The sequence below is a fragment of the Oenanthe melanoleuca genome, chromosome 2 (genome assembly GCF_029582105.1).
Source record: "Oenanthe melanoleuca isolate GR-GAL-2019-014 chromosome 2, OMel1.0, whole genome shotgun sequence".
Classification (NCBI taxonomy): domain Eukaryota; kingdom Metazoa; phylum Chordata; class Aves; order Passeriformes; family Muscicapidae; genus Oenanthe; species Oenanthe melanoleuca.
Window position 1 is genome coordinate 105,744,110 of NC_079335.1, and position 13,220 is coordinate 105,757,329.

Sequence of the window (13,220 nt, forward strand, 5' to 3'; positions counted from 1 at the left end):
CAGGAGACCACTCCACTGAAAGCAGTAAATAGGCAGGTGTGCTAATGAAGCTATCTACAGCCCCACCTGAAAAACTTTAAACCCATTCTTTCCACGTTGCTATTGTTATTCTTAGAACTAATCAGATGCATGTTTATAATTCTTGATGCAAAGCCTTTCTGCTGGTAATATTACACAGGAATGGTGAAAAGTGAAGTCTCACAGATCCCCCTATGTTTTCACAAGCATGATGTAAACTGAAGTTAGAGTGAGAACTAGAATTTTCACTGCTCTCACAGCACTAACTGCCATACAAATAAAAATACTCCCAGCTGTTACAGTACTGAGCTTAAATTATACATGAATAGGACTGCCATTTTGCACACTCCAAGCCACAAAACCCATAATCAGTTAAAAACCAATTCTGTTTCATCTCTTACTTTCAAGGCCTAGCTCTGAGGTAATTAATACTTGATAATTAACTACATGCAGAGCACATTCCAGGCTCTCCATAGGAATAGTGCCATGAAACAAAAAAATCCAAGAATCAAGTATATCTGAGTACTAAGCACACAGCCCACAGCCCCTGGAATTGACATTTGATGTCAGAACTTAAGAGCAGAACCTCTCTGTCTTGGATGAGCCACATTTGTCTCCTTTGAAAGCCCATCAAACATGTGAAACATTTGGAGTAGACATGAAGTGGGTGGTGCTCTTTTATACTCTCTTCTCCAGTGACAGTATTGGTTCCTCACCAGAAGAAATAGCCAGGATTTCTCACTGGCCATCTCAGAAAAGGGTGGCACCTCCAATGTATGCTCAGCCCATTACAGCTATTTCATTTTACTTTGTACAGATCTTCATAACAGAGAAAATAAACAAGATATCAACAAGAATAACTCCTCACCCATTTACAGTCTAATTTCTCCCTTAATACTGCTCATAATTCTCTCATTGCTTTTTTCCTTCTCAAACAGACAGAGGAAGAACTTAATCTTTAAAGAACCATTTTAATAATGTCAGACAAAAATCAAAGGAAGAAATAACAGATTATGAAAATACTTGATTCAATCATTGTCTGTTGTTTAAATATCACCATGGAATTTGTATGACTGACACCAAAATCACAAGAATCAAAGAGAAGATTTTGTCTGCAGAAAGTTAGATGTAGTGATGGAGTTTGTTCATCTTTGCAAATATCAGGCACTTACAAAGACCATCAGTTTACTGGAACAAAACAGGTGATGTGAATTAATGACTTAAGAGAAATAAAATTCTTTAACTTAAAGCATTCCACTTCCAAGGTGCTGGCCTATGAAAAGCAGATGCTCCATGACCACTAAGGAAAAAAATTAAATAAAACAAAGCAAACAAACAAAATAAAAAACCCAACCCAAACAAAAAAAAGAAAAAAAGAGAAAAAAAAAATCATCATTTAAAAACCACATTTAGCAGGCAGGTTAGTTAGAGCAATCTAAATTTCACATGCCCTTGTACTTATCAATTTACTTTAAGTCTTCAGAGATAGCAATTGGGAAGCAGTAAATTGGCTTTCTATGAGGGGACAGATGCAGACTCCATGTTACTGCCATTTGGATCAGCTGGCATTTGAGGGCTCTCTTCCACAGTTTTTCTCACTGATCCTGTAGGAAATCAACCAAAATTTCTCCAAAGTGTCACTTGCATTAAAAAAATTAGGTCCACTCAGTGCTGGCAATAAGCCAAATGAAACTAAAACGATGTTGATACTCTAATAAGGTGATTAAGAAGCTGGAAGTGTCTTGTCTATTGGCAGCTCTGACTTACCAGTCCACTTAAGTGAAACCAGCAAGGTAGTAGGAGCTGCACACCCCTTCTGTAGGCTCCTTTCCAGTTGCAAAACATGGTAAAAAAATAAAAGCATAGGAAGGTTACTATAGTGTAAGCGAAGTACAAGGACTACATTTTTACTAGGCTGATGGAAACATCACCTTCCAGTTGAGTTCAATTTCACAGTCCAAGGCAAATTTCAAAGCTCCAGTTTTTATTTTTAAAAAGAAATTCAATATATAACTGAGAGATTTTAAAAAAAAAGTCTTTGAAGAATTTAAGAACTTGTCTCACCTAAACACCTTCCCTTTTTTGAAGATTCAGTGTTAATCAGTGTGGTTTGAGGGAAAGGGAAGCAAAGGGTGGAGGGGGGAAGATACAGAAATACTCAAATCATTATAGATGCTTCATCCGTAGTTCTCTAACGAAGAGTGGGGGTTTCTCAGTTTCATGCTGTAGGGTTGCATTGATATTGGGTTTGTCTACAAACTCTATTTCGCACGCCTGGGTGCTGCAGGGAGAACGCTCCAGCTCCAACACCGTGATGTTGTTTGGCGCCGATGCAACAAGTACATTCCTTGGAACATAAAGGGTCAGCTGAGGACCACGGACTGGCCAGTAGCGACCAAGATTAAAGCCATTGATCCAAATTTGTCCCTGTTAAAGAGAGAAAGAAAAAATAACAACATTTCAATAATCTGTCAGAGATGAAATGACAAAATAGACTTAAGCAGAACACTGATATACTAACTGACCTCCCTTCACCTTTCAGTTTGATTGAACACAAGGATAGAAAATCTTTACAAGAAAATGCTAATGACAGAAAGAACTTGAATTCCCTGAGCAGTTAAAGCCACCACTAATATTTAAAAATAAAATGGTAAAATACTGCAGTAATTCCAAATATGACAATAATTAGAAAAATAGCTGTAGGCTCCTTGCACTGATTTTTGCCCCAAGTTTAAGAGCAAAACAAATCTGTATTTGCTTGAAGCTAATTATTAAAGGGAGAATGAAGTCACAGAAGAAAAAAGCAGATCCTAATGCTGTTATGGTTCTTTGTACAAGCACAAGACTACACTACCTTGGTAGTCCTTGCTCTGTGATTTTGAGGGCAAGATACAGCTTGTCTAGACACATGAAATTCAGATGTATCTTTTACTTGTAATAGCTTAGTTGACAAAAGTATTTGTGAAATCACACTGCAAGAAAGTACTGTTGTAGTTACACACAACCATTAAAAGCCTTGGGATCTGCTAGTATTATTTTAAGTACAATGAAATTGTGGCATACAAATTCTTAAAATTTATTCTTCTAGTTGAGGTGGTCAGAACTCCTAGCTCAAAATACTGTCTGATCATCATAAATACCTTAAATTCAAAAGATTAAAAAAAATGGGCAAGGAAAACAGGAAAAAAGTCAAAACACTAATTTATCTACAGACACACTGAAGTAACATGAAAGCAGATTTTTCCAAAAGTCTATCAGTTGGAAGGCTGCAGAATGTTTACTAAACTGTAAACTGACTCCTACTGAGTTGAGCTGAGTCTTGGTTTTTAAGCAAGACAGAAGGAGAATGCACTGCTGATTTGCATAATCAATTTGCTTTTACTCCTCTAAAGTGTCCTTTCACTGTATATCAAATGAGAGTTCAGTGTCAAAAAAAAGGGATGGGAACAGATAACTGCATCCGTGGTTTTCCCTCTTGCTTTGGTCTTTAGTAATCAAAACACAGAAGAAAATCTTATGGCATGGATGTACACTGATAAACATAATAAAATTGTCTGAATCAGTGGAAAGTAGGACTTTTACTGCATTCAGTGATTTCTAAAGCTGGGATAGCTGAAATCAGAATATTTTAACATGATTTACAGAAGCACAAATGTAATATAACAGGTATTGCCGTTCAAGATGCTTTAGTGGTATTTTTCTAGTGTTTCCTTTTTCAGGTATTTATGAAAACAAATTCTATGAAACTCACAAGAGAAACTTTTAAGGAGTTAGCAATGTACAAATGCAGTTGAATTATTTCACCTCTGTATCCACTTCCGTGGTACAAGATCCTATCTTGTACTGTTCTGCCAAAGTGTTAATAAACCTTGACCACAAATGCTTTTTCTTTTTAAATCAAATTTATCTTTATTCAAGCTCACTACTTTCTGCAGTAGGTTTAGAAGAAAACATGACATGAATGCAAACTCCTCACACACAAGATGGATGAGTGAGTGCACCCACTAGACAGCAGCCCTCCTCTCACAAAGAATAACAGCAACCTGTGGGAAGTAGGTGTTTACTGTGGGCATCAACTGCACTAGAGTTCTGATGCAGGAGATATGATCAGACAGGTCTCTGTTTCTGATCTGAATCAGTCACTGGTTGTAACTCCTTTTTCCAGTAAAGCTAAGAACTTAAATTTCTCAACTCCAAACTCTCTTTATTAACATTGCAGTTTATAAAGACTCCGCACTCAGGAATTTGTATGTGCTAAACAAGCAAATTGTGACATTGTATCTACAAATAAATATGCCCTAGACAAAAGAGGGAGTAACTTCATCTTCATTAGTAAGATTTCCTTTAGCAGGGCAGCAATTATAGCCCATGATTCCACAGAAAACAAGAACAGTCCTGACTCCAAATAATCTTTTCTTCTGAAGAAGAAAAAGGCCCAATAAATCTAAATATTCACTCAGTGGCATGTATGCTTAAGGGCATCATGGTTCCTCATGAGAGGGTGGAGAAAGTTTTATTACTACTGAAGGGTTTAAAAAGCACTGAAGGCAAGCAAGCTACATCATAGGTTCATGACTGTTAATATTGCACCTTTCTTTCTAGGCTGTCCCTCATGCTATATTCCTTGCCTTTGCAAAGGCAGAACAATTCATTAGGACTAAGTTTTCTTGATAAGTGCTGCTTCTGTGGTTTTTCAACTATAGGTGAGTTTTAACCCCTGCTAAGAGTCCCACTCCACACTTAGGCAATTTACACAGTGCCATGCAAGGAACTAAGGCCCACATACAGTGAGACCTGAGTGGAATTTATACTCTTTAAGGCCCTCTACCTTAAAGGCATTTGCCCATTATTTGAAAGTCTCAGTTTCCATGTATCTTACTTAAAACCCTCATCCAATCCATATAAAACTTGAAGTATAAATTCAACAGCCAAACTTAAGCTCATCTGGAATCTCTCCCTAGGACTGCCTTACAAGCTATGTAAAATAGAGGTTTTCATAGATCAGAGGAAAAATTTCCACCTAAGAATTCTTGGGTTGCCTTGCCATTTTAAATATGAGTTTGCCAACTGGCAGGTACAGCCACCTCACTTCCTGAAGATTTATGACTGATAGAGTCAAAGAATTTACTAAAAAGGCCTAAGATTCCAGTTGCCATGATAAATAGCTATTTTTTAAATTTTATTCAGCAATTGTGTGACATGCACATGTATAGGGACTAAGTCAGACTTCCTCATCCAAGCTCAGTGTCAGCAACCCCAAGAACATGCAATGAATCACAGCCTTCTGCATACTATGAGGTGCTTTAACCTCTACAATACTGGCAGTGGAGACAGATCAACAGCAGCTCCTTCTCCCACTTTATTTTAGTAGCAGTAAATTAATTGTTCCAGAAAAGAACAATTTTGCTACCTAACACTGCCACAGGCACTTCTCTAAAGCCTGGACCTAAACATTTAGCCTTCCAACAGGAGCAGCACTTCAGTGCATGCACTCTGCTCTCTGTGCCTCCCACCAGGTAGCTGAGCTGCTCCTCACGCATCCTGCATGCTGGTGGTTTTAAACATGCCACTGTGAAAACAACACTTCTTTCTGCTCTAGCTACACTCCAGCCCTGTGAGAAATTCCCATTGGCAGAGATCTGCCCACAAGTTTCTCACAGCAGTGCTCCCTGATCTGTTTAGTCCAGGTACAAGTTACCTTCTCCAGGCATTAAAGCCATATCTGTGGCACACCACCAACCACAGAGTCCAACACTCTTTATGCTTTGCGACAGGATCCATAGTTCCTCACACAGCACCTCAAATATCATCCAAAAAAACCCTGCACAACCAAATGCACTTCTAAACAGCCTGACAGTTAATCTTTCTCACTGTTGAAAAACTGGGGTGGATTGGTTCAGTTGCTTTGGTTTTAGGGTTTTTTTGTGATGCTCCACTTTCTAGATCAACACCATGTATCTTTTGAATATGTTTCCTTTTTCCTAATGTTTTATCTCCAGATTTACTTAAAGCAAAAAATCTCTTTCTTAGTAATGTAAATAAATTTGAGACACCCACTACTACGACCAATTTCTGCCCATCTAAGAGAAGTGGACTTTGATTGTCCATAAAGTTTCAGTAACTTTCTAAGTGGACTTTGACGTTTTTACAGCAAAAACTTGTACCTTGGTCCAACCAGGAAAATTGACATAGGTGTCTTGTGGCAAGTCTGGAATCCCGCCAGGAATTGAAAGAGTACCAGTGTAAAATGTAGGTACTTCGTAATTCAGTACTTCGACAGCAGATCTCTTTGGGTGATCAAGGGAATAAAAAATGTCAGAGTTCACTGCTCCATCAATGTCTAGAGGATAGATTTCCCATCCAACAAGTATATCTTGAGCAAGAGTTAAATTTGAAACTAGACCCTAGGAGGAAGAAGAAAAAGATAACACAAATATATAATTAGCTAACGTTATTTAAGTTATTTGGCTTAACTATAAACTAGTCATGAATAAAAACTGAATCAAACTAACAGCTGGCTGCTGACCTGTGTACGAAAAAACAAGTTATAAGCTTTGCTTAAAAATAAAGGGCTTCATTTATTCTCTATGAAAGATCTATTCCTCTTCAAAGTTTTAGGCTTTCATTGATACACATTGACACAATTTTCAAATTCTTTCCTGTAACTGGGAAAATTTCAGATTTGCTGTAACATGAACATGATTCTAAAATGTGAGACTAAATAAAAAGGAGAAGCAACATTAAATATCATTAAGCCTGGGATACTGTTATTTGGTAACACTGAGTCACTGACCCAAGACATTACCTTGAGCAATAGCAAAGAAAGTGGTACTTACTTCCCACAAATCTTCTCCAGATAAGATACAGTATCATAAAATCAATCCACATGCCCAGTTCAGTGAAATACTTTCAGCTCACAGTCAGCTTCAAGCCCATGGAATCCCATCTCATTTCTATGGGACCATGTACACAGTGGTTCACAGCACACCAGGGTACTTGCACACCAAATACCAAAGCAAGGTAAGGTCATAATTTAACAAGAATAAAAAGAACATCAAGTGACCCCTGCACACACCCTAATTTTGTTAGAGTAATAGCTCCTAAAGTGGAGTTTCACTGCAGTGCAAGTAGCTGGTTTTAACTGCTTCAATAGACCCTGCATGGAAGCTGGTTTTCAATGCAAAAGAAGTTATGTTACAAACCTCACACGTCAAACAGGAACAAGCAAAACACAGTTTCTACGGCTTTGGAGAGCTGATACCATGTTCTGTGTCTGCTGTGATATCTCATAAGCATTGCACTGTCTCCAAAAAGCTCACCATCTGTACGAGCACTAAGTGGTTTTCTCTTCCTTTACCTAACATCCACTTTACAGAACAGGAACTTATTTTGATTATGTCAAAACAAAATCTCTACAAGTGTCAAAAGTTAAGTGACCAAACTTTTCTATACAACCTAGACTCCACTCTGTCTAGCAACCAACTAAATTAATGCAACATAACTTCAGGCTGAATCTTCTAACCTGCCTCCCTAAGTTCATCTGTAGGCACTTAGAACAGGGTGACTTTTCAAATTATATTAAGTGTCTACTAAACATTCTTACTTAGGTCTGCATAAGAATACACATTCAATGATCCTTATCTGGAGAAGATTTGTAGGGAGTAAATAAATGTAGGGAGCAATTATGCAAGTTAATGTCTTAGGTTAGTGACTCAGTGTACCAAGATGTGGATATAAATTTTCCAAGTAAAACTCAGAATAGGTGACAGTGTGCATGTGACAAGACACATAAAAAATCAGAAACCACACTCTTCCTTCCCTTGTGTCCTTTAATAACATAACTTAGATCAACAGGATGCTCTAAAACCAAAATCCTTTCAAGATTCCTACCCAAAAGCTAGATGCTAGCTCCATTTCAAGCTCTAAAAAGTGATAAAACTCAGCCAAACAAAACTCTGAAAACCTATCCTCTTTGCTAAAAAATGCAAGACTTCACCATGCAGGAACCTCTTCCCATAACTGGATTTTCAAAAGCACATGAATTTTTACAACCCAAGGTATAATTACATCCAGTTTTCAAAACCAACATGAAGGAGAGCATGAGGGATGGATTCTGTAGAAAGCAGCAATGCACATAGTCCAAAGATACCCAAGGAAAGTTGCCTTTTCTACACAGAAAGATCCTGCTTTTAGAGGATTATTTTCACCATGGACATGTCTCTTAAAACTGCTTTCACTCTTAAATTGTTAAAAGGTGAATTTCAGCTCAATCACAGCAACTGAGAACCTCTTCAGTCAAACCTCTAAACCTCTATTCTCCTACCTCAATTTAGCACTAAGCATATAGGTTTCCTTATCATATGGCCTGTAAATAAATAAATAAATAAATAAATAAATAAATAAATAAATAAATAAATAAATAAATAAATAAATAAATAAAAGCAATGTTTCTGCTGTCTCAACATGAAGGCAAAACACTGGGGTACCAGCTTCCTTCTCCTGCCACTCAGATAAAGGCAAAGTATTTCGAAGAGACAGTATGAACACAGTTGCATTCTAATAATATCAAAAATTCAAAAAAGGCATGCTGTGAACTGTACATACACAAACATAATACAATACTGACCTCTACAGCACTCCTGGTCTTTTATCCACTACCACACAGCACTGGGGATCCCATTAAGTCTAAAGCAAGAAAAGTTTACTTTTTGCCCTGCCCTTCCTAGTGCTACATTAGTGGTACCTCCATAGTATGGGGTTCATATGGCAAGGGTTTGTTGGCAAGTGGAGCTGCAGTGGAAGCTTTTGTGAGAAGATCCCAAAAGCTGCCCCATGTTAGATGAAGTCAGTTCCAGCTGACTCTGAAACAGACACACTGCTGAGCCCATCAGTGATGCTGGGAGCATCTCTTTGATAACATATTTAAGAATAAATTGAGTTACCTAACCTGAGTTTGTTTTGAGCATGACAGTAATTTCTAAGTGATCCCCTTGTCCTTATCTTGAACCACAAACATTGTACTTTCTCCCCCTTTCCTGTTGGTGGAGGAGGAGTGATAGAATGGGCACAAGGCTTTGTGGGCACAAGGCTTTGTGGGCACATGGCTTTAAACCAAGGTCAACCCAACCCAGCTACTCATGCATGGAGGTGACAGCTCCAAAGTGCAGCACACACCCAGAAGCACAGGGAAATTCTCAGATAATTATCTCTAACACCTGGTCAGTCTGGCTGAACTGGCACTTTTGCAGTGCCAGTCATGAACAGCCTTTCCCAGCCATGCCCAGAGTACTGCAAGGGTACACTGCTGACATATGAAATGGGACAAGAAAGATGCAAAGATGCATTTATGTACACATACATACATACATCCCCCAAGCCTCCAAAAGCAATTCCAGGATTCACAAGCCTCAAAGCACAATCAAGTTCTGGACCAATTTCCAACCCATTTTTGGAGCTTATAGAAACAATTTTAATATTGTTATCTACAAACTCAACTGAACCGGAAAATCTTGTGGGTGACACTTTGGCTGACAATGTAAGTGAACAAACAAATAAAATTTAAGAGATGTCTAGCAGCTTTTAATTTCACATTGATTCTGGTGACTGGAAAAACTCAGATGGAAACTACTGACTAATTATATTTTAGGCAAAGTTACAGCTGTCTAATCCTGACCTTTTTGCTCTTCCTAATTCAATACCTTCTTTTTAACCTGTGGAAAAGATGAAAAGCCATCACAATACAATAACTCAATAGACTTTACTCACCTTAAAGTCATTATTGTATCTACCAAAGTTGACTCGGCCCATATTCTCTACCAAGATGTCCAGATTTGCTCCAGCTTGCCCAGTAATATTTATCTGAAGTGATTTGTCTCTTTCAAGGACACCCTGAGGTACCTATATGAATTGCAACAAGAAAACAACCACTGAAAACAAAAAATGCACTCTTATTTGTTTTTTCAACTTCCATGAAGAAATTAAAAGTAACAAAGGAAAAAAAAGAGTAAAGACAACCCCTTTCCTCTCTGCCTCTTGCCTGTAAGCACATGCACACACAAAGGGCATCTGCATCGACATTCACATTTCAGTACATCAGCTGGATGTGATAGTGGGTTTTGATGCACCTGGCTCACAAAAACCAAGCTCCCAAATTTAGTCCAGTGACTGAAAAGATTTTGGCAATATCAATGATTTAATCATTGGCTTAATCTTCCAATTATGTGTGCACAAATATTCAGTTTTATTAATTCTTATTCTGACAACACAAGGAAAGATGAGCTTGATCTGGACATATTATCTAAAATTGATTGTAAAATACATGAATTTATATTAATTCTCATTAAGCAAGGCCAAAACCCTGCTTACGGAAAGAAAGACAAAATTCACATTCTGTACAATAAACTTTTTTTTTTTTTTTTTTTTTTTTTTTTAACTGTGGTTAGGAGTCAGTTTCATAAGGTAAGACATAGCCTCAGGCTTCCTCCTTCTTCCACCCTCAAAGGAAGAAAATAAAGAGAAGAGAATACTAATAAAAAGATCTTTGCAAATACTGCAGAAAGCCACCAAGTGTATATATATATATTTATCAGTAACACATTCCATAAACCTGCAAGTAAATCCATTCTCTAGGTCTTTTATTCATCTCAGTCATGAATAGGTATCAACATTCAAATATGCCAAAAATGGCAAGACAATAGTCATGTTTTCTGAAATACTAATCTGAACATCTGGTATGAATCAAGTATATACTTCCTTATTTTCCTCGTGATTAAATAAGATCAGGGTTGCTTTGGTGATCTGGAGAAAGGAGGGGAAAAAAAACCAGTCTGCATCCTCGACTTCCATGAAGGCCACTGATGGCAAAAATTAATACCAGCAATGTTTTTACCCCATTGACAGAGACATAGGCACGATCATGGACTCCATTTAAAGGTGAAGACAGTGGCGTTGGCTCCACACAGTTCTTTGGAAGTGCAGTTCTATACAGTACATACCCAAAATACTAGGAAAAGAAAAGAAAAGAAAAAACCCCAACAGATTAATGAACTAAGTCATTCTGAAGTTTCAATTCAGGTAATGAATTAAAAATATCCCACATTTCTGCCTACATACCTGCACTGAAATGTTAATTTTCATTCACTTCAGACAGTGACTATCACACACATCATTTCAGATTACAGCTTACTCTAACCTTTAGGTAATGGGTGACCTTTAGGCAAACTGGTGGAAATCCCTTTATAACTTTACATAAAAACTTTTAAGTTCACTTCTCACCCAGTGCCCATAAATTGATATATTCATCAAGTTAACATTATCTAACAATCCATTAAATACTACATGGTTTACATCAGGAACATTATGGGATAATTTTCACTAAGTTCCCCATCGGGAATGGGAAAAAATAGGTCATAACCATTCCAGAGACTTTAACAGGCTGGAGAGTTGGGTGGAGAGGTAACTAATGAATCTCAAAATAAGGCAAGTGCACAAGACCCTGCACCTGGGGAATAATAAACCCATGCACCAGCACAGGCTGGGGGCTGACCTGCTAGGAAGCAGCTCTGTGGAGAAGGACATGGGGTCCTGGTGGACAACAAGCTGTCCATGGACCTGCAGTGCCCTGGCAGCCAAGGAGGCCAAGGGTATCCTGAGGGCATTAGGAAAAGCATGGATAGCAGATCAAGGGAGTTGATCCTGCCCCTCTCCTCAGCCCTGGTCAGGCTGCATTTGGAGTGCTGTGTCCAGATCTGGGCTCCTCAGGAAAAGGGGACACAGAACTACTGGAGCAGATCCAGAAAAGGGCTATGAAGAGGATAAACAAAAAAAGGTCTCTTAAGACCTGAAAATTAATACTTCCAAGAGGAGAGAAATCAAGGTGAAAGCCTAGATAGCACAGACACTTAAATCCACATACAGAAAACCTCAGGTGCAAAACAGGAACACTGTAGAATATGAAAAGGCCTCCAATGCAAAAATCCTCGATATCTTTATAATACTATTACTTGTGTGCTAGATAAAGTGTAAGACATGATATAAAAAGAGTAATACCACAAAGGGTTGCTCAAATAAACTCCACAAAATTACTGCAAAGTGCCTACTGAAGGAATCTTCACCTGCTTTAGCTCAACAAAGGTCAATGGATAAGCGCTTCTCACTGGTCCAGGTGACAGTCCATCAAGAACCTCCAACACAGTGCTTGCCTGCAGATATATGAAGGTCACCAAGTTTCAGTCCAAATGTAACAGCATACACATTCAGCCATCAAGTCAGCTAGCTCCATGAAAATTAAACAAATCTTTACACCATCCTTGCAGATACATCTAAAATACAATATAGCAGAGACAATTAATGAACTCTGAAAGAAACATGCCACCTGTAGAGCAGTGATTTAATAAAAACAGATGGTCTAATTTTGCTATGCATTCATAAAAATAAAAGTGACCCTTAATAATTTAACTAAGAACTACATCAGGAGTTTCTCACAAAAGTTGTATAAACAAACACAGCTGCTCAGGATGATAAATACAAAGCAATATATTATCTAAATTTTGCTCAATTACACTTAGAATCAAGCTAAGGAAAATGCCATTGATTCCTGCCGAGTTATTCTGGAATCATTCTGAGCTACGTTTAATTCCATCAAGAACCATCCAATATGAATTTATCCTATTTAGTCTTAAATTATTTTAGAAACTCTAAGGCTGTAATTAAGTTGCCATATGTAAGTAGCTGGACTGGTTTTAATGAAACTGGGAGCAAGATTAAGGCTAGTCACATACATAAATACCTTGCTGAATAAGGACTTTGATGTGTACAACTAAATTGCCTTTTATTGCCATTATGGAATATTCTACCCATCTCTCTCAAACACCACTATCAGTTTTAGGTTAGTCAAAATGCACACAATGTGCCCAGTGTCTTACAAGCTCAAAATGATTTTTCATGTTAGTCCATTTCCCCAGAATTATCATCACTGTTTAGTGGTAACTGCACATTAGACATTCAAATATCTCTCATATACCAGATTTACATTCAAATGCTTAATAAAAAAAAAGAAAAAAACAAGTGTTTAAAATAATGTACAACTATACTGTAAGAGTACTCCGTACTTCAATAACAGGAATATTGAATTTTTGCAGAACTTATATGGAAGTGGTACTGAAATATTAAAATGTACATACAGCATTTTGCTGTGATACAAC

At 37.7% G+C, this 13,220-nt stretch overlaps 1 protein-coding gene across 1 annotated transcript in view; it reads right to left on the reverse strand.

Annotated features, from left to right (window-relative positions):
* Window positions 1-969: 969 nt before the first annotated feature.
* The window catches only part of GLB1 (galactosidase beta 1), a 40,590-nt gene continuing 28,339 nt past the window's right edge, over window positions 970-13,220 (reverse strand). Inside the window, exons 12-16 of the mRNA XM_056483733.1 lie at window positions 12,132-12,218; window positions 10,907-11,020; window positions 9,784-9,915; window positions 6,183-6,422; window positions 970-2,445 (exon numbers count right to left, since the gene is read on the reverse strand). Of these exons, the coding sequence (XP_056339708.1) occupies window positions 2,185-2,445; window positions 6,183-6,422; window positions 9,784-9,915; window positions 10,907-11,020; window positions 12,132-12,218 (834 nt within the window). The 3' untranslated portion in view covers window positions 970-2,184. The remainder of the gene's footprint in view (window positions 2,446-6,182; window positions 6,423-9,783; window positions 9,916-10,906; window positions 11,021-12,131; window positions 12,219-13,220) is intronic.